Source organism: Lepidochelys olivacea (genome assembly GCF_965140295.1).
Source record: "Lepidochelys olivacea isolate rLepOli2 genome assembly, chromosome: 2".
In the NCBI taxonomy this organism is placed as follows: domain Eukaryota; kingdom Metazoa; phylum Chordata; order Testudines; family Cheloniidae; genus Lepidochelys; species Lepidochelys olivacea.
In genome coordinates this window covers 209,925,768-209,953,245 of record NC_140412.1, presented here as the reverse complement: position 1 = coordinate 209,953,245, position 27,478 = coordinate 209,925,768, and the positions used below count along the sequence as shown (strand labels likewise).

The following is a 27,478-nucleotide window of genomic DNA, read 5'->3' as shown; positions in this document are numbered from 1 at the left end:
ACTAAAAGGCAGAAAACTAAAGGGTAAGTGGAGTATACTGCACAGTCAAGGTTTTGCTCTCCAAGAGCAATGTGTCATGTTAACTCTATTTTAAAATATTATAGAGGCATATTATATCAATGGATGCAGCTTGACTGAGTTATGGTGAATGTGTATCTATATGTGTATATAATTACATTATATAATCTCAAGCACTAAACCACTATGGTGATGGGTACTATACAAAACCATAAAGTAGGTATCGTGGAACTCTTCCTTCCTGCCACTCTGTATCTGGATGGGTATGCTGGAAAACAGCATGTTTCAATAAGAATCTCCAAAGTACAAAGCTGTGTATTGGCTTCTGTTGGGATTTGTTTGACTAACAGTTTTTAATCACTGGTGCAGGAAGTCTGCTTTTTGTGAGGAGATAGAGAAAAATGGAAAATGTTCATTTGGACTGAACATGACGGTTTAGAAGTGATGTGACAGCTTCCATTGGTGTCCAGTGCACAGGAGTGATTGTTCATTGTGCAAAGCACTGACAAAAGATAGCTTAATCCCATCAGTTTTTTCAAAAACACATGAATAACAAACATGTATGGTAGTACTGAGAATATATAACAACAACTTCAATTAGCAGAGGGTCTTCTTGTGTCAGATCCTTCCAAGACTCAAAGAATGGACAACACGAATGCTCCGCTAAGTGTAGTTTGCAGAGTAAAGGCCAAATCCTGTCCTGAACTACACTCATGTGACCACTGATTTCAACTATTGAAAATAGAACAGGGTTCTTATTCTGTGCTACTGTTTTCTCAATAGACCATTATTCCAGTTAGTAATGGGATCCTAACATCATACTTCTAGCTACTCTGGCAATGTGCCTTCTTTGGCTTCCAGCCTGCAGCTAATTCCTTCATCCTAGTCACCATGCCAATTGCAGAATTCATATATTACCACTAAGTAGATTCTTATATTGTTTCCCCTTTCAGGTGGAGTTATTGGATTACTGGCTAAACTTGTAGCTCATCCTATTGTACCAATCCTCTTAATAAGGGGTTAAAAACAACTGGCCTCAGCAGATGAAAGTGAAACAATCCTAGTCAGACCACAGCTACCAAGCTACCCAGGCTGTTCAATGTTCAGTTGCCCTAGCTGTGCTTTAGCCATTCTGTGTTTGTGTCAAGACAAATCAATGAGCATCAGTCACATGTCCCCCCACTTCAGAAAGATCATCAAAGTCAGGCTCTTTGGAAAAGTAATTAATTTATTATCATGTTCTAAATCCCAGGCCAATGTGTAATCACATTTACAGACTGGTTGGTAGGTAAAGAATTATCACTAAGTGAATCAAATGTTGGGGGAGCCTCCATGGCAAGCATTGTACTTGTGCTCTGACCCCACAGTCATGTGAGGAACCTGGGTGCAGTTACTCCTCCAGTACTATCCCACAGTTCCACCTGGGCTATACTTTCTTGTCTACTTCCCCCCTCCTTCTGCACTGGAAGTTACTAGCACTTACACTGGCTCAATGCCTGCTCCATTTCTGCTGCACTTCCACGGTACTTGAGAGAGATGCCAGCTAAGAAATCTTCCTCCCAGGCTACCAGTTGGCCAGATGCTGACACCACTGTATCAGACTGACAATATCCTGAACAAACCTTATTGAATTAGGATTATTACCTTTGGGGTCTATTGTATTAAAATGCAATCGTGTCTGTGTTGTTGTGGCACTGTATGTACCTTCTCTAGTAGGGAAGGGGGATGCTAATGTATGTCCTTCATTAACAATCTTTGGAAACCACTCCCTGGAAAGGTTCCCATATAGTTATTCAAACTAGAGTCTCCAGGGACTAACATACAAAGAGAGGGTTTCTTGATAAATAGCCTGGTTTTAAACTGCCTCAGGGCCTTCCTGATCCAGCAAACAGGCAGGATCCCTGATCCACATCTCTACGGTAGGGTTAGAGGGTCTGGGTGCTTGTTTTGAGTTGAAGCTGTAGTGAACTGGTAACCAAAAGGAATCCCCCTTGGGTGAGGGGTTTGAAAGACTGTTTCTTCCAGAATCCATGTTAGGGTTAGGGTGATCTCTGGTAGGCTTATTAGCATTCATGGAGGTTCTTTTATTGTTTTGAATGTATTTTCTCTGTAATGGTTTTTACCTTAGCACTTCTTATGCAAGCCTATTTTAGTCTTATGTAGTACCTTATAACTGTAGCAATTGTACCTGTTAACCATTACTGAAGAGAAAGCAATCAGGTGTCCTTGAGCAATCTGTCTGTGCTGGGAATAACCCAATGTAAGCAGGAAACTGCGCACCCTGGAACTACCCTGGTCACAAGGGAGAGGAATGCGTGTCTCCACCCTAGAATGTCAATGGCTAGTAAGCTGAAAGCCTGAAAGTGGGTGTCCTTTTGGGTCACTGAGGGGAAACAGAGGTGCAGTTGTCCTAAAATGTGACAACCACCCCTCTGGTAAAACCATGGTGTGATATCATTAAGACCCATACTTCAGGGAAATGCACCCAAATCAACAGAGCTATGATGATATCTCCAAGAAGCTGGCAAAGGAGGAGATTGAATGGACAGGATTTCAGCAGAAGGAAAAAATCAAATTCCTTAAGACCACGTACAAGAAGGCCATGGACCACAACACTACGTCTAGCAAATTGCTGGAAATACGCCCATTCCACAATGACTTTGACCAGGTGCTGGGCACTTCTGATGCCATGGTGCCCCCTTTAATTTCTGATGATCTTTGGGTACCGGGGAAGAAGGCGTAGAGCAGCTGCAGCAGGAAATGGGACCAGAAGACATGGAGCAGACCCTCAACCCCAACCCCTATCCCCACCATACCATACACTGCCCCTGCTTTGGACAACAACCTCAAATTAACGTTGACCCTGAAATTCTTCATGGACTGATCCCAGGATGAAGTGGAAACAGCATCTCTGCATCAGGGTGAGTAGTGTGTAGCCAGGTTTGTTATTGTTATAGGACCTATTACAGCATAAGGGGTCTGGCTTTGCCTGCAAAGCTTCAGTTGAGGGTGGAAAAGACTCTATTTTCCCTGATACCCCTTCTACCTCCCCCAGCCTTCTGCAGTCATGTGTGATTCAAGATGGATTCCTAGTGAGAAGAATGTAAAAAGGAAAACAGCGATATACTGTGGTATGTGTTGCTGCAAGTATGCAAAGCATGGATTCAGTAAAAGCACAGCAAGGCACTGCCTGCAAATACGGGGATGGGGCAGAACAAAAATATATGCATATATTATATTTTGCTGTTTGATTTTTCTAGCATTAAAGCATTCGATGAGGCAGTCTGCATATTAAGTCCACTGCATGACCTTCGTTGGTATTAAGCCCAGTCAGAGCACTTGCAAAATTTTTGTGGGTTTGGTGGATCCTGATACAGGTGGAAGGGGGGTGAGTGGGAACCATACATCTGTAATTCTTCTAAGCAGCTGCATCCTCATTCAGCATCCTGTTTATGTTTGCTGATTTTTTTCTCCACTCTTTAATTTTTTCTTTTTTGGGGGACATGAAAATAAAAAGCTGTTTCATTGCTTTTCAGAGACATATTGACCCCAGTTGTTAATAGGCACAGCACCGTGATGCTATGGACTGTCAGTGAGGTGTGCAAGAACTATTGGGCGAAAAGAAAAAAGGCCAGAGATTAACTGCTGCAAAAAATACACCGGGAATTTTCCAGCAAGGTGGACTGTCTCCTGGAACATGACAGGCAGATGATGGAAAAGGAGAAGAAGCTGGTAGTGGACTACATTGCCCTTGAATGTGAGGTGAGGGAGGAAGATAGAGAGCTGCACCGGGTGACAGCAAAATCAACATAGGGAGATAAGCTGATGGACTGGCTGCTTAGCATAATGTCCTGCAGGCAGCAGAAAATGCCAGCCATGATGTTAGCTGCTGCCATGCATTCAGAAGACAAGCTTAGGTGGGGAATGAACCACTCAATACAGTACACGGAAAAGGTGCACGTAATGTACATAGTGCACATGGCCAGATGTACCTATTTCATTCTAGTCAAGCACAGCAAAGGGGGAAGGAAAACAAGTTTGATCCTGAGGACCAGTCTCATCATTTCATAGAATCCTAGAAATGTAGGGCTGGAAGGGACCTGTAGACGTCATCAAGTCCATCCCCTTGCACTGAGGCAGGACCAAGTAAACCTAGACCATCCATGACCAACCTGTCCTTAAAAACCTCCAGTGATGGGGATTCCGCAACCTTCCTTGGAAGCCTATTCCAGAGCTTAACTATCCTTATAGTTAGAAAGATTTTCCTAATTTTTAATCTAAATCTCCCTTGCTGCCAATTAAACCCATTACCTCTTGTTGTCAGTGATTTTTTGGAGGGAAGGGGGAGGAAGAAGTCATTTATTTTTGTTGCAATTTATTTAGTGCTTGCATATTTGCTGAGCCAAGCAATAGCGTTCTTAGTGGCCAAGTGGAGCTTTCAAAGCCCTCTGCTGAATTTGGTTAGTGAGCATTCCTCAACAATGTGTATCACTGTTTGATCTGCATTGTAGCTGCAGTTTGGATTGTCTCAAAGACCCCAACGGTGCTGTTTGGCTGCACAGTGGCCTTGCCCAGTCCAGAATCAGTTAAGAAGGGCCCACTGATGACACAGCAGATCAAAGCTGGGTGGACAAGCAATAGGGTCTGTGATGAGGAACTGATTGGTGATTGGCGTTAAGTACTGGTCTTCCCACCACAGGGACTCTGCTGTCATGTCCTGGCATGGTAGCCTTGACCACAATGGGTGTAGTGATTAAAGATGTAGTTTGTGGGCTAAAAAGGTCATTGAACAAGGGCAAGCTTGGATTGGAATGTACTTTCTCAACCAGCTTGCCAGCTGCAATCTCCCTCCTGATGGAAAAGGGAGCAATGTGGCTCAGAACTGGAAGCCATGGAAGATTAGACGGTCAGAGAGTTCCTGTAACGATACTCATTGTGGAGTTGAGTTACATGTCAAAAAGTTTGGTGTGTGCTGACTCCATACTGGCGCACAATACTATGCTATTGAGTATGAGATGGCATGAGCTGAGGTCCTTAGGGTTGGAGCATCTCCTCCCTGCGAAGAACGTGCCAGTTTGCTGAGAAGATGGTTGCGTGTCTTGGCCTTTGCTGCTATCTTGCTCAGGTGGCTTTCATATGTCGGAGTCAGTTTGTTGCAATGATTGTTTATATTGTACCTGGACACACCATTGATTATTTTTTGCTGCTCAATCAATAGCTCCTTTTGTTATTGTTTTGCGGTCAATGGACACGTGAATTAAAGCAAAAGCTTTTAATAAAATCTCAGTTTAAACATACATCTAGTTGATTATAACACTGGTCAATTTTATACCATATATTGATTCACACAGGTATATTGCTACAGCTGTCCAAACCTACGGTCACAGTATTCTCTCTGTCAATGTTTTACAACATTTAATATTCTTATAGTAATTTCCCCTGCAATGCAAGAGTGTGGGCACATAAGGCATTCCTTATGTCCCTTGTTCTCATGCCCTGCAACTTTGCCTTTTTGCTTTTCATGCAATGTGGGTTGCATTAATAGCAGCTGGAACAGGTCCTCTTCCAGAATAGAACCCAGGCTTTTACACTGGTTGTTCGCTTTACTGAAATGGCAAGTCCATGCACTACAGATAAGTTCTCCCACAATATGCTGTGAATAGTTACATAAAGCTGCTCAGTTTAATGCACCACTAAGAACCATGGGAAATCCCACCAGAAATCATCCCAGCACACTGGCTAATGCAGTACCATCGCAGACACAGTTACACAGGGTTAGCATGGGTAGTGCTTTTCCAGTGGGCACACTTCACCCATGCTAGGCTAGACCAGGCTTATAATTGATCAGTCACAGCTATCCCCAATATAAAATCTTTTTTAATGTCTGCCAGTGCTGCAAATTCAACTTTGGATTTGAAAGTCAATATGGCTTTTGTGGGTAACTCGACATTACCAGCAACAATGTATATGATACCTAGAAAATTATTAAACCAGACTGACTTTCACGAACTTTCTCTTAGTTGTATTGGCTTTGCAGTGCTAACAAGAGTAAAAGAAAAAAAAAAGCCCCACCAAAAGTAAAAACTATCTTTATCAGTAAAATGATCAAATATGACTCTGACTACACCCGGGTTGTGGATCTGTTGGGAAAGAAGGTGGCATTTTTATACAGTTAATTTCCTAACCATAACCACATTCTAAGCACAAGGCTGTTTTTTCAGCTTCAGTGCCTTAGATCTAGATGAATTCATTTCTGGACACTTATCAGTCAGTGATAATGTTCTACTAATGAATATTCTCAGATTTCTTTTAAAAGCTTCAGCAGATGTATTCCTTGTATCCCCCTCTTTAATTTACTCCCTGCAGGTAGGATGTCTGACAGTCCTCTATCTGGATGTGTTTGGTTTTCTTCAGTCTTTGGCATACTCCCACTAGCCTTTGAAATCTTTTGCATTTCAGACGAGCCTTTGTAGTTTTTTCAGATGCCTCATTTTAGCAGACTTGTTGTGGGGCCTACCTGGACTTCTCTCTCTCTCTCTTCCCCTTCTTTTACACTACAGTTGTATTATTATTGTACATTTTAGTAATTTTATTTGTTGTTGAGCTACAGCAGTTTTCTCAATCTCTCTTGTCTTGTACTCTTGCAAAATCACTTTCCCCCAGAGCTGGGAGATTGTATTTCTGCCAGGAAACCCACGTTTTATTTTGTTGTTACTCGCTGTTTTTGGTGACAGCAGTTGAGCTGTTGCCAGAGATTTTGTTCTATTCTCTACAACCTCTTGAATGTGTCTGTGTTTCTGTGCTTCTTCAGGGGCGGGGATGTCGGGGGGGAACTCCCTATTATCAATAATAATGTTTTTGTTGCTTTGGCTAGTATGGTTGTGTTCCTGTTAAAACTGTGAATTTCTGTATGTGTCCTGAGAATTGTTACTGATCCCCTCTGGCATCACAACAGCGTTCTCAGAACTTTGGGTTTATTGCTGTGTTTTTACAAAACCAATTATAGTTATTGCAAGGTTCCCCTGAAGCAAAGATTCACGTTTTCAGTTGTACATTTCTGTGGTTTATAAGGCAAAGGCGTACAGAGTCTTCACTGGTGTGAACAGCACCACTTTAAATAAAGTAGAATTTATCTATATTAAATCTTGAAACTCCAGCTCCAATCCAAGCAGTTTAAACAGTCATTCAGTCATTACCAAAAATTTTTATTTTCAAGAATGTTGCCTTTCCTTTTGCCTAAAAGGGAGAGGGGGTAGATGGAGATGCATGGAGTCCTGAGTGTCTGTGGGAACCTAGCTGTATCATTTTTCTTTAGTTCATCATTGTAGTTCCACAACTTAGCTTTCAAAAGGAACTCAAATTCTGTGGAGCTTGAGGTTCCAATTCCCCGACTTGGTCATTGAATATAATTGGCCTTCTCAATATGAAAGTGTTGGAATATTCAGATACTTTGATGATGGGGGCCATATAGGAGTATAGACCCAGATTCTCAAAGGTATTTGGGTGGCTAACTCTCCTTGAAATCAATGGGAACTAGCCATCAAAATACTTTTGAGGATCTGGGCCATAGTATTAAATAAGTAAGAGGGAGCTCTTCAAGTCTCTCAGCACTTGGCTTGCATTCTTATGCTCTTCTGAGTGTTCCTGATAAGGGATGAATTGACTGTGTTGCTCCTTGAATGACTTGTGCTGTGCTCTGCCTGTGTTCCTCACTTGTTTGAGTGAGCATAAATTAAAAAGAGAGTGCCTGGTGAGTTAGCTGGGGTACAAGCATATCTCCGCCTTTTAGTGGAATATCATGAACCTTCCTGGATATCATGGGCCTTTTCACTGCTTGCTGAGTCAGTGAAGATGCTCCTTTAATATTAGCAGACAGAGAAGTGCTCTGCTTTAAGACTGAAGTTCCTAAGTTTGAATCTTATTGATATGTAAAATGATTAACAAGAAGGGGATTTGAATATGTGTAAAAAAACCAAGACAACTCCTTTGGCCTTAGTAGAGTCCTGGCTTAAAAGGGTGAAAAAGTGGGTATTGGCAAGGTGTATTAAAGTGCCATGAAAGAGACTTTTCTAGAAGTATTTGTAAACAATCGAAACCGGAAATATTAGGTATTTTGTGTGAGAGTCTGATTCTGTGAGATTACCAGCCCAAATTTCTTACTGTGCAGGTTCAGATAAGTTCATGCAATTATTGAATAATAATTATACTATTCTTATCAAAGTGAACTTCCAAAATTCCAATCTTAAAGATTCAAAATTTCTGGAAGGTTTGTTCAAGTAAGGAAACCCTTAGGGAGTCATTTTAATTCTTTTTTAACATGTTAACTTCAAATTACCACTGTGACTTACAAGGGAGCAGAGCCATCATCGGTTGACTGATAATATCTGCCCTTGCCAGTTCCTTCATATCTCCTAAGACTTAGGCTGGAGCTTGTGTTCTTAAATACTCTCCTTGTGCTAAGTGAAGTGTTAATCTTGTTCTTGCATTTATAAAAAGTGCTGTTAATGGGATCATTGATGCATGACATCTCATTTTGTTTTAGTGAAAATTTAACATTTTGTTTCTTTAACTAATGAGAAACCCCTGTAATTCACTGGCTACATATTATGAGTAATAGTCTATCCACACTACAACTTAATCACACTACATCTCAGTTTAATCACGCTCTGTCATGCCCCATATTTAGTGCAAACATGTATATCACCTTTAATAAATGGCTTAATTTTTCATTCAAATTTATGGTATTTGCAAAACAATGTCATCTTCAAGTTGGCATACTGGAAGAATTCAAGTTCTCATCTTAGTCTGAAATTGTAGCTAAACAGCCTTCTATTGAACTTTTAAATACTTTGAAATTAAAATGTATGTAATGTGAAGTTTCGTGTTCCTTTTGGCTTTTTTCTGAATGCTGTATTTTGATCTGATATTTGCTAGCAACTTTGAAACAATCCCGTGTTCCACGCTGTACATAGTGTTACACACACAAGGGGTCTTTGACTGCCTTTTTATGCTGCCACTGAAGTTAACCTGCACCAGTGAGCTCAGACATCTACTTCTGTAGACATCAATATCCATCCGGTTGCTTGCTGATGTGAATAAACAGTATCATAACTGGTGGATTGGCACTGGTTTTATTAACACATTTTATGTGATCATGCACTTTATGTAGTAATACTTCGATGTGAATAGTTGCTCTGAATATGTAATGCTACTATTCAGTGTATTGATTTTTAACAGGATATTGTGAGAGTGTGTGTGGACCTCATTTAAAGAGAGTGTGTGGTGAACAGAGTGAGAATGCAATCATCTGACAGCTACATTTCTGGGGATATGGATGGGATATTAAATCATTTGGCAAAGAGTAAATATAAGTAACTAAGCTGCTAACACTCCTGAGTTTGTATCTTTCTGATCTCCCTCCCGAACTGCTCTTGGATCATTCCCATCTGTCTAACACTCCCAAACTGCACTCATCCTTTTCTGTCCTTCCTCTCCAGCCCTACGTTATCACAGTCATCTCTTCCAACTATTCTCCCATTTCACTCCTCTCCCAAAAGCTTCCTCCTGCTGAATATCTGAATATCACTCCTCTCATGTCTGCCAGCAAAGGGAAGCAACAAACACCAGCATGCTTGATGCTGGACGTCTTGCAGAACAGCAATGCAATTAAAGAACCCAAGTGGGAATATAATGTATGGATGATGTCATTAAGTGCATAGTGAGCCCTAAGCCTGCAGACCTCTTGCAAAACTCCCGCTGAAATCAGTGGGAGCTGGAGAGATGCTCAGCTCCACCAAACAATCAGGCCACCTAGATGCCTAAATTAGATTCCTAACTTTAGGTACCAGGTTTGTAAATGTTGGCCTTCCCATACTATTTTAATAGCTTCAATACCTTGTAGATGGGGATTGCACTAGTTAACATGGTAAGGGGCGAAAACTGCTCCCATTGAATTTAGTGGAAGTTTTTCCATTAGCTCCAATAGGAACAGGATTAGCCCGTAGAGCCTTTGAGTGTTTTGAGAAATAAGACAAGAAAAACACCCTGAGAAAATTTTAATAAAAAGTTAGAGTAAATTAAATGTATTACTACAATTCTACATGACAGGTTTCATATGGCTCTGAATCAGGAATACATCCCTATCCAGGAAAGTACTTAAGTATGTGCTTAATTTTAAATGTATGATATGGGACTTAAGCACATGCTTAAAGGTCAGCACATGCTCAAGTGCTTCCCTAAAAAAAGATGGATTTAAACACATCCATATGTGCTTTCCTGAATCATGGCCTAGATAATGCCCCAGAGTGCTGTTCTCTCTATTTAAAACTTCGAAAAAACCCTACTGTTGACATTATTTATATTACTGCAGCCCATTTATGAGTTCACATATATACAGAGATTGAACATATGCTGGTCCAAGGTCTTGGGCTTCCTAAATTAAATGTTGGTACAAAAAAAGCAGTGATATTCTGAAGAACAGTGAGAAATTAATGGTTTGATATTTCATGAACCACTATGCTATTGTTTGTTTGTTTATTTATTTATTATTGTAGCAACTTGGAACCCCAGTTATGGACAAGGGCTAAGTGCTCCTCAACTACACAACACCAATAGCAAAAGATGGTCCCTAGTATAAATGAATGATACAGGCATGCACACAAAGTGTATTTTCGCAGATTTTTTATCACTATGCAGGATTTGTTATAGCCCTGTAAATCCTTAGATACTGGACTTTACATTAATTTCATTCTGATTACCATCTTCGTCATTTACTCTTATTTCCATTTCAACTTGATTTTAATGGGTGCTATCTTGAGAATCACTAGTACTAGAAATAAGAGCAATATTGGAGTGCAAGGAGTCTCAATTTTCAGACTGTATGCAAGTATTAATATCTTTGATCCAAGAAATAAAAGAAGTTGGTCCAATATTACCTCATCCCCCTTGTCTCTATAAGGTCATGGAATCAACATGGTTCCAACACCACTGCAGACTAGAAGTATTAATGTGGTAAACTCTTCTCCACTTCTGTGAGCTGATGGGAGCCAAATCAAGCAGGGCCAGGCCAGAGAGTGGTAAAGATGGTGAATGCCAGCTTTGGAGCGTGCTCTCCCAATATGCCATTGCCACCACCATCCGAACTTCCCAGAACCCTATGAAAACTAATTAACTGAAGCACTGCAGGGTTTGGATTCAGCAGGATTTTGGAGGCAAAGTTGGAAGTGGTAGGGCCACGGAGCCGTTGCTTTCTATCGCATACTCTTTAGCTGAACCCATGGGTTTCCAGTGAGCCTCCTTGGGGGAGTCAGCCAGTGTTAGTACAGTTCTGCAGAATTAATAGGGTAACTCTTTACAAGATAACATGCATATGATGTCTCTTTACTAGTTCTGCAGGAGTTGCGCTGCTTGGGGGATGAGGGCTACCAGAGCTGCTGTGCAGAGCTCTGTGGATCGCTTTCTGGAGCTGCTGATTTTAGGAGCCAAAGCCCCTGGCTATTCCATGGAAAAAGCCAAAGCCCCTGGCTATTCCAGGGAACTTCAGGCATAGAGACTCATTGAAAGTCATCTTCTACATGGGGTAAAATATAACCCACAGTCTCTCTGTGTCATGGTCAATGCTTTACTGCAGGGGTGGCCAACCCGTAGCTCCAGAGCCACATGGGGCTCTTCAGAAGTTAAGATGCAGCTCCTTGTATAGTCACTGACTCCGGGGTTGGAGCTACAGGTGCCAACTTTCCAACATGCCAGGGAGTGCTCACTGCTCAACCCGTGGCTCTGCCAAAGGCCCTGCCCCCACTCCACCCCTTTCGGCCCCCTCTTCTGAGCCTGCCATGCCCTCACTCCTCTCCCTCCCCCCTGCTTCCAGAGCCTCCTGCATGCCACAAAACAGCTGATCAGGAGGTGTGGGGAGGAAGGGAGAGGCACTGATCGGCACAGCTGCCGGTGGGTGGGAGGTGCTGGGAGCAAGGTGGGAGAGCTGATGGGGGCTGCTGACGTATTACTGTGGCTCTTTGGCAATGTACATTGGTAAATTCTGGCTCCTTCTCAGGTTCATGTTGGCCACCCCCTGCTTTACTGAATCATAAACTATTGGCTAATATCTTGTTGAGGCCCTGGGTCTCTTGAACTTGCTCCCCTGCCTTGGTCTGAAATAGCCAGAATTGGGTGACCTTCCAGGCATGCTGCACAAAGCACTTGTTTGATAGGGTTTTTGGAGAAGGTTTTGACTATGTTCTTGAAATGATGCAGGTGGAAAGGAGCTTTTTTTCAGATGGCCTACTGGCTGAGTTAATTTGTTCCTGTCTGAATGTTTGATTTTTAATTCTGCCTGGTGTATTACATTGTTGAAAGATTAATTGTCAGGGGGCCTAGCGCTCTTATGTAGGCATTTTATGTTTTACTACTATTTAAATCTAAAGAAAAAAATAACTGAAAGAAAGTTGTATTAGTGCTGAAGTGGGGGGGGGGGGGGCCTAAAGGCAAGATGTCAATCAGAATGATTTGATTTTAAAGGCTGGCTTCACCTCATTTAGTAACATATATTTTCCATATTTTGTTAGGTTACTGAATGTTACTTTATAAAACCTCTCCATAGTTCCACAAACTCCTTGCAACAAATTATGAGCGGCTTTAGAGACCTATGCAACATCCACTACCATAAGCAGTTTCTCTTTTCCAGATTCAGTGAGCACTACCATGGTCTAAGAAAGTTGAAGTGTTGGTGTCTCCTGGAACTTTGAGGGGCTCGCTGTTGCTGGCATCATAGGTTACCTGGGGTGCTGAACATCCTCTGCTGTGGAACTTACATAAGCTATACTGAAAAAAGTCACTTACTTGAGAATAGAGTGTCCATATGGGGAGTTATATTAGCAGAGCTATAGCTGATCAATTTCCCTGAACAGATAAGCCTCAAGACTTCTCTATTTGGAGGGTACAATTTCTGGGTCTTATAATTTTGGCAGGATCCAGATGTGAAATCTGGATTTTATGATGCAATTGTACATCAGAGTCTGGTGCCTTTTGGTGTAATAGGAGCAATTAATCTTGTTCTATATTTAAGGAGTGACATTCTGGGATTAGGGTGAAAAATTGACTATATCTGGCAGTGCAAGTTTTCTGTGGTGCTGTTGTGTCAGGATGCATCGGGGATCAGGTGGTTTTGTATTGGTTTTTTTTGGGTGTAAGAGGCATATCTACACCTGCTCTCTAGTTATCCTGTAGAATTAGAGGATTTGTGCAAAACAAGGGCTGTCTCTGGCAGGATTCAGGTGTAAGATCCAGGGCATCTGAACTACTATTGCTCCAGCATGTGCTATGTTTATTGGTGCGGTAGGAGCAGCGACACCTCATTTAGGCTTTGGAATCTGGGAGTGAGTGGATCTAGCAAGAGAGCGGTTTTGCTTTGAGACCCTTTTGTGCCAGGGCCCAGGGCTTTTTTGTTCTGGTGCAGCAGGAGAAGCTGCAGTTTTGACAGCGCAGGGTGGGAGTCTGGAGAGGAAAACGGGGAGGGTCCATCCGGAGCCAGGTAGCCCCAGCTTCACCCGGCTGCTGGGCGGGGGAGGTGCCCGGCGGTGCAGATGGGTGTGTGGAGGGGGGAAGGGCGGCTGCCTTGGGACCCAGCCATCGGAGGCGTCAGCAGCCACCCCGCTCTCCCCTCCCCCGGGGATGTCAGTGTCAAGAGGCAGCAGCAGCCTCTGGTGCCAATCCCGGGGCAGGGCGCAGGCGGCGAGGGGATTGGAGTCACCGAAGCGTCAAGCGTGACCGCCCGAGGCCCCTCCTGCCTGCTGGGAAGGCCATAAAAAACCTCGGCGAGGCGCCGAGCCACAGACCGGAGAGTCGAGCCACTGGCAAGAGCGCGACGCCGACCTGAGCGCGGGAAAAGCCCCATCGACGGAGCCGGCCGTGAGTACCGCGGGCTTCCCCGAGGGCCGGGGGACGCGGCTCTGACCCGCTCGCCCGGCCCGCCGCGCGCCTCCCTCCCGCGTGCAAAGCGGGCCGGGGACCCCGGCTCAAAATCTCGCCTGCCCCGTGGCTGCCGGGAGCGGCTCTGCTCCCCGCGTGAGCCCCGCGGCCGCGGCCTCCGGCGCCTCCTCGCCCGCCCGGGCTCGCGTTCAGAAACAGCCGTTTCTTCCGCTTTTCGGAGAAGGTGCGAAGCCTCTGCCCCTTTTGTGGGAGAGCCGCGGGTTGGGTGCCGCCTCCTGCCTGGGCTGGGACCAGCTCAGCAGCCCGTGGAGCCCAGGGGGTAATAAACAGCCACCGCCCCCCCCATGCTTTTTTTTTAAAAGGAAATCAAGTTTTCCGGTGCGTGGGTCTCTCTCCCCACTCACGTTTCATTGGAGGCTGCGGGTCTCTTCCTAGCATCCTCCTAGAAAAGCCGCTGTGTTCCCCGCAGCGTGCCCTGTCCCACGGCGCAGCTCTACCCCGGGGCTGCTGCTCGAGCCAGATTTTACCCCCGCCCCCCCCGCCCCCCAAAGGTGACAACAGGCGCAACTTCCTTGCACAAGCTCGGCGCGCGCGGCGAGTGGGGCGCGGTGACTTTATGCAGCGCGAGCCGCCCGCGTGGCCGGTGCCCGCCAGAAACCGGGGGGGGGGGGGGAGGCGCTGCAAGCCGTGCGCGGGTGGAACTGACCAAGGCCCGCCCCGCAGCGCTTTGTCCCGGGGCGCGGGGGCTGGGGGAAGGGGCTGCTGCTCCCTGGGCTGGGCGGCAGCCAGGCGCCCGCCCGTTCACGCTCCTTTCTCCCGCCTCCGCCGCCCGCGTGTCGCGCAGATGCAGGGGACCATGCGGTTGTGGCCGTCCGTGCTGACTTTCGCCCTGTCCTTGCTGATCTGCCTGGGGACGCTGGCGGAGGCGTATCCATCCAAACCGGACAACCCCGGCGAGGACGCGCCTGCGGAGGACATGGCCAGATACTACTCGGCACTGAGGCACTACATCAACCTCATCACGAGGCAGAGGTAGGTACCGGGCACCCTAGCGCGGGCAGGGAGGGCGAGCACAGACCAGCTGTCCTGGGTGGGTGGGTAGGGGGAAGCCTGTGTATTCACCAGGCTCATCCCCACCGCCTTTCTCAGAAAACAAACTGGGAAAATACGTTCTGATCTCGCCCAGGCTCTGCTCTGTAGGAGGGGCTCTTTCCCTCCGCACAGCAGCCACTAGTGAGCACTGCCCCGAGGGGCGGTCTGACTCCTCCAGGATCTCTAGCTCATAGGTCCTTCTACACCAGCCAGGTGGGCAGATGTGAGGGACGGTCCCGTCAAGGCTGAGATCAGGCACCAGAGGCTGAGCATGGTCCAGTGAGGGGTATGGAAACAGCAATGTGAGTGCCGAAGTGGTGAGGGGGGCACAACTGAGGGGAAGCTAAAATGCTCCAGTTGGAGCTCTGAGCACTTATGAATTCACAAAATGAGGTGCCCAAGAAAAACAGTAATAGAGAAAGAAGTCGGTTAAGGGTGGATTCCATTTCTGTAGCAACCACAGCCACCTCTTCATGATGGGGCAGATCCTGACTGGATACAGCACATGGGTTTTGTGTAAGGTGGAGGTAAATGTGACCTCCAACACGAATAACATGTAATAAAGGGTTGGTGGAGTGGTACCAATATGGGCTCTAGAGGCTGGTCTCATCCAGTCTTGTCAGGTTTTAACACAAAGAGCTTTCGTTGCTAGGAACACAAAAGTCAAAAGAAGTTTATTTCATGGAGAGAGCACCAGCAGAAGCAAACAGGGAAAGAGGGAAATAAAATGTAAACGTGGAACATGAGAGTGTGAGACAGACAGGGAAAAAAGCAGAACAATTTCATACTTCCATTGCTGCCGCTGTGTCTCATATGGTGTTTATCTGGAGCGAGTGACAGTTCTTATTGTTGCTGAAGAATTGTAGTAATTCAGAAATCTTTTGTTTTGACAGCTGCTTAGTACACCAGTCACTTAACAAATAATTAAAGAGCGCATTGTATCGGCAGACAAGTCTGCCCTTCCCTAGAATGGTTACCTAGGAATGGCCCTGACTTGCTCATGTTACTGCAGATGTGTGTGATGAAACCTCAGATTGAAAAGAAAGGTAAAATTACAATGTCAAGTCTCTTTGTTTGGGGGCGTCAGTCCGATTTAGTTCAGCTGGCTAATAGAAGAGAAAGCTTCCTCTGAACTAAGCGTTGCCCAGAAAAGCCGATGCTCTGATAATTTCCCATCTAGGCTATTGGAACCTCCTCTTTGCTGTGCTTTTGCTTTCCTCCCTCTAGTTCATATAAAATGCAGATGCCAAAATTTTCTCTCCTCCCCATGGCTCTGCCCATATCATCTTCCCCTTCCTTCACACACTCGAATTCACTACATTGGTTTCCTACCTCTTCTCTCATATCCCATTTCCTAAATACAATTTCTTATATCAGCTGATTTATTCATTAGACTGGTGGCTCTCAACCTTTCCAGACTACTGTACCCTTTTCGGGAGTCTGATTTGTCTTGCGTACCCCCAAGTTTCACCTCATTTAAAAACGACTTGCTTACAAAATCAAACATAAAAATACAAAAGTGTCACAGCACACTATTACTGAAATTGCCTACTTTCTCATTTTTACCATATATTTATAAAATAGATCAGTTGGAATATAAATATTGTACTTCTAGTATATAGAGCAGTATAAACAAGTCATAGTTTGAATGAAATTTTAGTTTGTATTGACTTTGCTAGTGTTTTTTATGTAGCCTGTTGTAAAACTAGGCAAATATCTAGACGAGTTGATGTACCCCCTGGAAGATAGCTGCATACCCCCAGAGGTACATGGTACCCCTGGTTGAGAACCACTGCATTAGACAGTATTTCAAGTGTGGTTCTAGTCTGAAAAGTGACTGTGTAAAAATGACATCACCTTACTTAACAGATCCACTGCTTGCATATATATCATATTCATATCTGCTTCTTTTAGTGACAAAAACAAGATTTTACTCCCCCCTTACCCCTCTTAGTTCTGCAAAGTCAGTATAGCAGGGATGAGTGAGCTAGATTCCATTCTGGTGTGCATATTATAAATAGAATGTTGAACCAAAGTCTTTATTGATGATAAGGCATGAAGGAAAAAAGAATCAAGTTTGATTTTTATATTCCACGTGCCAAGCAGGGGGAACAATCATTTTACTTTTAAATGGAGTAAATTTGAGTTGGACAGTCAATTAGAGAGTTGAGAGACAACAAATATAGAACCCTACAAAGCCAGTTTCACAATGTCACTTTCCAGGGTGGACCACACTGTAATCAGAGGAATGGAGGCCCAAATAGGACTTAATTGAAAAACATGATGCACTGTTTCTCTTGTTCAGTGCATTAACTGCACTGAAACAACCCACGGCAACAGGCTTGCAATTGGTTTTAATTTAACTCTTGCACATTTCCTATTTCAGTAATAATAGAAAATGTTGTGGCATAAACGTCTTGGAAAACTGATCCTAGATCAGAATTGATTTTTTCATGATGAACAGCATAACTAAAGTCAAAGTTCCCCAGTGAGAACTTTATTTCATTTTACTTAGTACTGGATGATGGTTTTGAGGACTGGTTCTGGCGGGCTATGGAACCCATAGGTGCTGGAACTAAGGGTGCTGCCACACCCCCTGGCTTGAAGTGGTTTCCATTATATACAGAGCTGACAGTTTGGTTCAATGGCTTTCAGCACCCCCACTATACAGATTGTTCCAGCATTCCTGATGGAACCTGTGATTGCAGGGAGACTCGTGATGAGAGGGCATAGGTAAGCTGCAAACAAAGTAAGCCTGTGTCTGTGGGACCTGGGCTTGTGTACTCAGCATTTTCAAGCCCATGCTTGAATGTCCACTCTGTATTATAAACCTGGGTTTACAATTTCTGGACCTAGCTCTCACAGCCATGCTAATGTGTTCGTATTTGCGTCCACACTGCAAATGACAGGGCTTGGACCTGAGTGACAGCAGGCTGCAGGCTCTGACCCTTAGCAGAGTTTTAGGAGGACCCAGGTTCTTGAATCAGACGGATTTGTGTGTGGATGGAAGGGGGCTTGGGTTCAAACCTGAGTTAGAGCCTGGGCTTAGTGTGAAGTGTAGATATAACCAGAGAGGCCCCAGCCAGGAGGAAGAGAGAATTCTGGGCATGCTCATCACTTCTCACTGAGTGCGAGCAAGATCCTGAGGCTTTGTCTGTACTAAAAAGTTAGGATGACCCAGCTACGTCGCTCAATCTACATCCGTGGGCCATGCAGTTAAGCCGACCTAACCCCTGGTATAGACTGCACTAGGTCAATGGAAAAACTCTTCTGTTGACCAACTACCACTTCTCAGGGAGGTGGATTACCTGCACCAGTGGGAGAACCCATCCTGTCAGTGTAGATAGTGTCTACACTGAAGTGCTATAGCAGTGGTGCTGCTGTAGTATTTCAAGTGTAGACAAGCCCTGAGCCTCTTATCTTACCCTGTGGATATTGAACCCCGTAGGCCCAGCCATGAGCCTCCAACTCACCGCACAGTTGGTGAAACATATGTGAAAGGGTATGTTTGAGGGGGAAGAGGCAGAGGTAAGTGCCCTTTCCTTTTGGGTTTCCACTTCCTGCTTTGTCGTCTGATGCTTCTGTAGCTACTGATTGCATTTTTCTGTCCCATCCCTCCTGGCAACTGCTGCTGCTTTAACCAGTACCTCTTACTGTCCCTTTCCCATGGGCTACTGTTACCCGCAACTACAGTTAAACCTGCTGCCAAGAATGACCATTCATGGGAGCTAGCAAAAGTAGTTGCTTGTAAGAAGGGGCCTCTCTTCAAAGGTTTGCACATGAGAGAGCGGTGGCTCCTGGCGAGGCACCCGGCTCTGAAGGCAGTGCCGTTGCCAGCAGCAGTGTAGAAGTAAGGAAGATTGGTTTCCTCCTACAAGTTTGTTTTTATGGATGGGAGTAAGAAATTGTGGTTGCTGGTCACAGATGACAGGTGGTCACTCTTCGCAGTTAAATTATAGGGGAAAAATGTTCCTTGGCCTCTGCAAGTAGTCACTCATGACAAGTGATCTCTTGTCAGAGCTCGTCACTAAGGCACGTTTTACTGTACTTCCTGAGCCTCACCTCCCGTGAGGCTGTTCTCCATTCCCATACAGGGCCCTTCTCCACTGTACTCTCACCCCCTCCAGTGGTGACCTTGGGAACTTCCTCTGGGCCTCATCCCTGTCCTGCTGCTTGAGTCAGAACTCTATTCCTCCTCAAACCATCTTCTGTCCCTGTACAATGGCTTCCTTCCTGCAACTGGCACTGCCCTGCCACTTTGTTGCCTGCAGCTTCAGATCACTGAACTTTCCATCTCGTCTTCACTTCCCCCACAGCTTGTCATTGTCATCTCTTGCCTCCCCCAGCTTGTCCTTTGCATGCATTGCCATTCTATGTTATAAACAAACATGCAACATATTGTTTTAAATATAAGACCACAAGAAGGGGGCATTCCTATAGAAAGTGGCTCTAATCCAGGGGCTCTGCAGGTGGCCCTGGATGTGTCTGAACCATCTCTGATGACTTGGATTTCAGAAAACACTAGATTTTTCCCATTTCACATCTATATCAGATATGTAATGCGAAAAAGAGCCTTTGTTACATGCAGATTCTTTTGATATTGAGGACTTTGCAAGGTTCTGAGCACCCTCAACCCCTACTGGAGGTGCTGAACACCTTCAAGGATTTGAATGCCCAGGCCCAAATTTTCAAAAATGGCTTTGGGTGCCCAACGTGAGACACCAAGGGCCTGATTGTCACAAGTGCTGAGTGCTCACAGCTCCCCTTGAGTTCAACTGGAGTTGTGGATTATCAGCACCTCTGAAAAACAGGCGATGTCTAAGGGTATGTCTGCATTACAAGTGCTGCAGCAGGACAGCTGCAGCATTGCAGCTACACTGCTTGTAACACGACTGTGGACACAACAGCAATGGAAGGGATTTTTCTGTTACTGTAGTAGATCCACCCTCTCAAGAGGTGGTAGTTAGGTTGATAGAAGAATGTTTCCATTGACCTAGCTGCATCTACAGTGAAGGTTAGATTGACCTAACTATGTTGCACAGGGCATGACTTTTTTCACAGCTCTGTGCTAGGTTGACCTAAGTTTTAGGAGTAGACCAGGCTTCAGATTGGGCACCAAACACTACTGGCCACTTTTGCAAAGTTGGTCCTTGGTCTTTAAAATGTTAATACTATTCGGTGGAAGTGACTGTTCAAACATTTTCCACACAGCAAGCAGTAGGTTGGGATACTGTCATTGGAAAGTCTCTGGATTGTGCAAGATAGATATGGAGACAGTACCATCTACTCTGGTGTAAAGACTTTATGAAGGATTTCCTCCAATGGCAACTAATTCTATTTTGTGTTCAGCCCTGGCTTTCAGTTCAGTTCTCTTGTCATTGTTCTATTGTGACTATAAGGGCTATCCTAAGTGATAGAGACTGCAAAACTAAGGGGCACACCCAAGCCTTGAACATTTAACATTAGAAGAATTTGCTTTCCTTTTCTGCCACCTGGGCTGATCCTTAAGGCAGCACTCCATTCCTTGATGGCTTAATCCTATTCAGGACACAGACACCCTGTATGGCAGCACAATGTGTTGTCCTCAATCTGGGAGCCAGGGAGCTTCAGGGACAGAGTGTGTCGAGTATCTCAAAATAAGAATCCTCTTCATGTATCTGAGCCATGTCTCCTCTCTTGCAAGGGACCCTCTTTAGTCCTTATTCAGACAAAATTCTCATTGAAGTCAATGGGAATTTTGCTAAGGTATGGGCTACTTAATCCAGTTTTTAATTTGTTTAATCAATGTCTTTAAAACAAATATTTTAATCAGGGAAATTAGATTCCTCCTTAGGGGAAGTCCCAGTCACATCCATGTTAATTGGAGTAGGTAACTAGAAACAAGTTCCTTTGTGGTGGTGGAGCATAAGACATATGATTCAGCATCACGCTTGATTGAATTACTATAATAGCATTTCACTGTGGGCGGCTGGTTCTTTTCAGATATTCATTTTCAGTCAGTTGATATAACAGAAATTTGCTTCCAAAACTTGAAACAGATACTAAATTGACCAAGACCATGGAAAAAATCCAGTCATTAAGATATAATAATAACAAGTCATCCTTGTTTCCACAGTCATATAGCATGATAAACATATGAAAATCACACAAATCATATCAAGAAAAGCTAAGACTTTTTTGTTGGAAGTTTGCTCTTCTGCAATCTAGCTGAATCCACTGGAGGGACACCTTGAGGACCATTGACTTCAGTGGGGCCAGGATTTCACCCCATGCATTTAGTAATTCTTTGCCAATGTAATTTTACCGTCATTTTGCCGATACAGTACAACCTCAGTGTTACGAACACCAGAGTTATGAACTGACCAGTCAACCACACAACTCATTTGGAACCAGAAGTACGCAATAAAGCAGCAGCAGAGACCAAAAAAAACCCCCGGCAAATACAGTACAGTACTGTTAAACATAAACTACTAAAAAAATAAAGTGAAAGCAGAATTTTTCTTCTGCATAGTAAAGTTTCAAAGCTGTATTAAGTCAATGTTCAGTTGTAAACTTTTGAAAGAACAACCATAATGTTTTGTTCAGAGTTACGAACATTTCAGTGTTATGAACAACCTCCATTCCCAAACTCTGAGGTTCTACTGTATATCCATACAAGTAATAAACCATGAACTTTATTTCTTTATAGTGAAGGAAGTGTTCTCTTGTGGTTACCATTATTATTGTTAACCTAGTGGTCCCAGGCAGTAATGGATTACCTGTCAAGCTGACTGCTTATTATTGATACTGTTTTCAGAAAGGAGAAAAAGGGTGCATTCCTTTAGAAGAAATGGAAATTGGGATTATTTTTTCAAGTAAATGCCCCTAATGGATTCTATTGTTTTCCAGGATATTTTTTTTTAATGCAGGAATAGAAACACAGTTGTCAGGTTTACTAAGAACAAAGATCACACCTGACAACAATTGTCATACCATGTTACTAACAAAGCTCTGATTTGCAATACAAGATCTACGATGGCAAGAGTTTTAAAAGTGACGAGTGAGTTTGGGTAGCTCAAGTTTTGGGTCCCCCACTTGAGACAACTTAAAGGTGCTGGATTTTCCTCAGCACATTTTGAAAATCTGGCCCCTTTAAGGCATCTCATCTCATGTTACTAGTCAGTTTTGAAAATCTTGGTCTGTATGTATGGTAACTTGATGCAGTATGAGTTTTTTTGTATTCATTGTATAGGGCAGGTAGTTTTTGTGGATTTCTCACTCAATGAATTTCTGATGGAAGATGCAGCACTATCCAAATCTGTGCTGGAATTGAACAAAAAAACCTTAATTGCATTTGTAGAAAAGGATCATAAACCTCAGATCTGCTGTTATATTTCCACTTCTCTCTCCCTCCCTTGCACATCCTCCCGCACAAAAAGTGTGACTGTAGGATATCTGCTAATACCTGCCAAACAAAGAAATGTTAGAAATGTCCGGTTTCTATCATGTATATTATAACAGGTGATTATGGAAAATATTTCAATATGAGGGGTCTTTATATGTTCTAATTATTGATATATTTGTAACCAATGTGACAGTAGAGTGACACATTCTCAAATGAGCAAACTGGGTTCAACTAAACCTGCTGGAGAATTGCCTTTACTTCTGCCCTACAAAATTTTACAATAAAGGTTTATATGAACATTCCAAAGTTAGTCTCAATTTTAAAGTTGGAGGTATGAAAAAATAGGTATTTTTTCCCCCCATTTAATAGATATGGAAAGAGATCAAGCCCAGAGACACTGATCTCCGATCTTTTGTTGAGAGAAAGCACAGAGAATATTCCTAGATCTAGGTAAGTACAAAAGTGCATTGTGATAACTATTATTTTTATTTTAAATTTAACTATTTCAGTAAATGATTTTCATAGGCAGAAAATATGTAAGCATCAAAAACTAGAACACTGTATTTGGATGTCAGTTTATATATATATGTATATATAAACAAATAAAATTATTTATCCATTATTAAAACAACACAAACATCCTAGGAATGTAAGGGCTATGATACCAGATCAGACCACTGGCTCAAGTAGAGTACTGTATCTTACTTTTGGCAGTAGCTGATACCTGGTGTTTAAAGGAAGGGAAGAATCCTCATAATGCATATCCCTTATTGTGAAATGCTGCACAGAATACCACCCTGACCCCTGATGGTGATCCACCTACATACTGAAACATGAGGCATGTTTCCCCATTAATTGTTAATTTTCTTAGTTTTATTTTTCTCTCTGAAATCCTGGGTTCTTTTAAAATAGCTTTAGGTGGGAAAATCTGTGCCTATATTAATCTACACACAGATTATATACATTGACTTTCTTTAAAATATTACATTTTGCATGAGTTTTGTGCCTAATATTTTACAAAGTGAAAAGGTCACAAGTTATTAAATTTTGGTTGGCACACACAAGAATGTCTATATCTGAAAGCCCATGGTCTGATTTTACTACAACACTATATAAAACAACATTGTAACAAGGTGGCTGATGTTATTAAATGTGTTATTGACTATCTCAGTATAATTTTAATTGCTAAGGTATGACAATCAATGCAGAGGGCCAGTATAAGATCTATGCATCACTGAAATTCCACTTAAACTTGATGTTGAGCGGAAAAAGCAGAGGTCTCAAAAATGCATAGGTGTGGTGTTGGACCTCTGCACAGGGGTGAATTTCAGTCTGTAAGTATATATCCATTTAAGCTAATGGCATATCTTGATTAAAATACTATAATAATGACTAAGATTAATACAGTCTTGCAAAATTCTACTTGCCACCTCATCTGGATTGAGTCAATTTTTTTAATGAAGATGTAAAATAGTATTTTTAATCTTAATTGTAGTTAAGAGTGGGTAAGCAGAGTTTAAGCCTTGACGGTTATGTTTAAAAGGCTGGTGATTGTATGTCTACTGCAGAAGTAAACTATTTTCACCGTAGCTATGTCATAATGCCCAAGCCAGCTGTTGTGTTTCATAAGTCAATATGCATGAGCCCCATGGGAGTACTCTCGTGTCTAAAATTAAGCACACATGTAAATCATTGCAGCACTGGCACTGAAGGGGCTAATCCTGCAAACCCTTTGTGTCCAGAATTCTCATTGATGCCTATGGAAGTTGTCTGTGCAGTAGACTTACAAGATTGGGCCCAAGTATAGGAAATTTTACTACAAAGTTAAAATACAGCATTATGGTTATGACTTTAAGTGCACCTGCCATGATACAATTTATCTCGCTGATTTGATGTATATGTTAAAGTAAACTGTAGTGAAATATGTTATGGAGGTTCTCTATGCTTTATAAAGACCAGGCAAAACACTAATTCTTCAAGGAATGCTATCAGTGTCGTCTGCTTTGGGCAGCACACATGTAGTGTTACAATTTATGTAATTCCTCCATCTAATTCTTTATACATGATTCTTCTCCACTCCAAAAATGCTACAATGCTTTATTTATAATAATAATAATTAATAACTTAAAGCTTATGAACAAAAAAAAAAAGAATAACCGAGTGTGCGTGTGAAATGGAAAAAATTATAAGGAAGAGATTTTAATTTCATGCCCTCAACAGGGTATTGTAATCAACAGTAAGATTAAAACAAGGTCCAATATTATTAAAAAATAAAAGCAGTTTAAAATTAGTTCATAACTTAAAATAAAGTAATTATGTATGTATTTATATTTAAGAAATAGTTGCATGCATGGGCAGCTAGAGAATAGATCTAGTTTCCCATGGCTGTATCATCACCAGAAGGTCACATTTCATGCCTCTGTCACTTCTGTGAACTTAGACATTGTACCCAAAATTAATGAAGTATGAAGAAAAACTTGAATAGTATTCAGAGTGGCTGTCTCCTCTGATGTGCACTCTTACCAGCTAATAAAGAGAAACTCCATAAGTGTCTCGAATTAACATGGTACGTTTGGACATATAAAGAAAGTTTCTCCCTTAGCAGAACGTCTTTACTAGATTCTTAGGGAAAATAGATTAAAAATAAATGTGCTGCGAAACTAAGGAAAGCACTGAGTTTAATACAAATGTCTCTCTTATGCATGGTTTTGATCTTGTGGATCCCATGTGGTCATTAGGAAATCCTTATACTGTATGTGTATCATCCTTTGTCTCAGTTATGTTCTCCCTCTTTTTGTGTCTTTTTCTGTATGCACGTAGTACAATACCAGGATACAGAAATACTTTGGGCCCGTGGCATTTGCTTTAGCAAATATTTTAAACATCATTTATTTAAAATATTAAGCAATAATGCCACTTAAGTTTTTAGCAATCACTGCTGCTACCTTCAGATTGAGTTTTTGAAAAAACTAAATTCTGGGTGAACAGCATTATAGAATTTTGCTAAATTCAGTAAGTCCTCTCTTTAAGCAGTACAACAGACAATTCAGTCAGAGATACAAATGTACTGATAGGCATGTTTATATCTCTACGTGCTATAATTTTGTAGCAGAAATGCACTAAGTGTTAGCCACTGGCATAAAATTATTCTGCAATGGGTCTTAGTACTGTAAAGACACAGCACTGATGCAGCAACATTTAGGGTCCCATTACATAATAATGTGTGGGTATTTAACCACCTGACTTCCATTCATTTTTGTGGAAGTGGAGCAATTCAGTCTTCATACATCACATTGGAAATGTATCCCATACTCTACTAGTGGTATTAAAGTGAGAACTTTTATTACTTCTGCCTGTTAAAAGATCATCAATTATCTTAAAATCTATTTGGTTCTATTACTAATCTTTCAGAGAAAATTTCATAACATGTTTAATGTGTGTTACAGGTTTGAAGACCCTTCTATGTGGTGATGGAAATTTCAGCACATCGTCAAACTTTTCCTAGTTTTCAATCCATACTTATTGCTATAAAATCAATCACAGTTTATCACTCCTCAGTGCATGCAACCATCGTATTGAATTCTGTAGCATTTTTCCTTCATCATACTTGTATATACATTTATTTAAATAATTTATTTGTGCATTCCATAATGTAACATATTAAATGAAAGACAACAACACTATTATTGGCATAGTAAAGATTTGTTTTAAACTATTAAAACCGAATTATAACTTCCCTGCAGTCTAAAGTAGCATGTACAGTGATCATTTCACAAATATTAAAATAATTGTGAAAAGTGAAATAATTACAACACTTAGCTGGGCCTTTAATTCAATTTTTCTGTTTTGATTTATACAGATTTATTTGTTTCATAACATCCAATATATCCTACATAATTTAGGAAAATAAAGTGATCTGGAAAGTGTTTTTCATTAATCATTATACAGAACAATTGTTTATTACTTACATTAACCCATATATTAAAATTAATAGCATTTTCAAAATACAAAGAGGTTTAATTCTGCTAAATAGTCAAGACTGATTAAGAATTCAAATTAAAAAAGTTGAATCTCTTCATTTTGGCAATATATAAAATGACAGGAAACAATATAATTCCTAGGACTATGAATATGGAATTTGGAAGTGTTTGAGGGTTAATAGTTGATTACATGAAAAGCTACCTAGTGAACGTTTGATATTTCCTTTGCAACACAAAGTTTTGAATAACTGAATCCAACACAAAGAATTTTCCTAATTTCTATCCTAGTCACCCTTTCCATGAGCAGAGAGTACCTAGATCAGGTACAATGGTATTTTCTTTGATGTTTATTCTCTAAATGTTCCATGTGTAAAATCCATATTACCCTGGTGGGAGAGCTACTGATGCTTGTTGAGTTGAAAATAACCTTAATATTTTCATCTAAAACTACTTAATGTTATAACAGCATTTTCTACCCTCATTCTATATATGGTTCTTTCATTGTCAGAGATTCAGTGTGGAATATTGTCAGTAGCTGTTTGTATTATATTTGGCCTCTTCTGTAGAGTGGTACAGATTCTGGTCCTTGATCCCTGATATTTTAGCATGCTACCCCTTATTTATATGTCAGCGATGAGTGCATAGGGATTGTGTGAAAGAACACAACCAGAATTGTAAGTCAGAAAAAAATCTGCTCGGAAGTTTGATGTATAAACATTTCATATCTGTTTTCCAAATATTGTTATATAGCTAAAACACAAATACATCTATACAATTTAAGTGGGTTTTTAATCTGCTTGTTAGAGATACACACTGGATGTGTTGTTACATTTTGTAGTTCCTTGACATTTGCCAGTTACTGTATGTCACGCCTACTTCAGTGAAACATTAAAAACATATTCATTTAAAGAAAACACGCAGATGGTATTTTAATAGGCAAACTGTTTTCAACACCTACATTGTCACTTTATTGATTTAGACTATATATTTGGTCTATTCTGGTGCATTCTTTACAAAAATTGAATTTAATGAGATATATATTGTATTTACCACTGATTTCTGGCATTGTGTATAATAAATA

General features: G+C 42.0%; 1 protein-coding gene across 1 annotated transcript; it reads left to right on the top strand.

Annotated features, from left to right (window-relative positions):
* The first annotated feature begins 13,680 nt into the window (after window positions 1–13,680).
* On the top strand, window positions 13,681–27,177 carry NPY (neuropeptide Y). Its single transcript, XM_084620054.1, has 4 exons — window positions 13,681–13,920; window positions 14,786–14,973; window positions 22,787–22,867; window positions 25,864–27,177. The coding sequence occupies exons 2-4, from the start codon at window positions 14,786–14,788 to the stop codon at window positions 25,886–25,888; spliced, it is 294 nt and encodes a 97-aa protein (XP_084476180.1). The 5' UTR covers window positions 13,681–13,920; the 3' UTR covers window positions 25,889–27,177.
* Window positions 27,178–27,478: the final 301 nt, after the last annotated feature.

Coding starts and splice junctions, on each gene's coding strand:
- NPY (XM_084620054.1), top strand. CDS start 14,786: ATGCAGGGGACCATGCGGTTGTGGCCGTCCGTGCTGACTTTCGCCCTG. Junction 14,974..22,786: donor AACCTCATCACGAGGCAGAG/GTAGGTACCGGG, acceptor CCCATTTAATAG/ATATGGAAAGAGATCAAGCC. Junction 22,868..25,863: donor GAGAATATTCCTAGATCTAG/GTAAGTACAAAA, acceptor TGTGTGTTACAG/GTTTGAAGACCCTTCTATGT.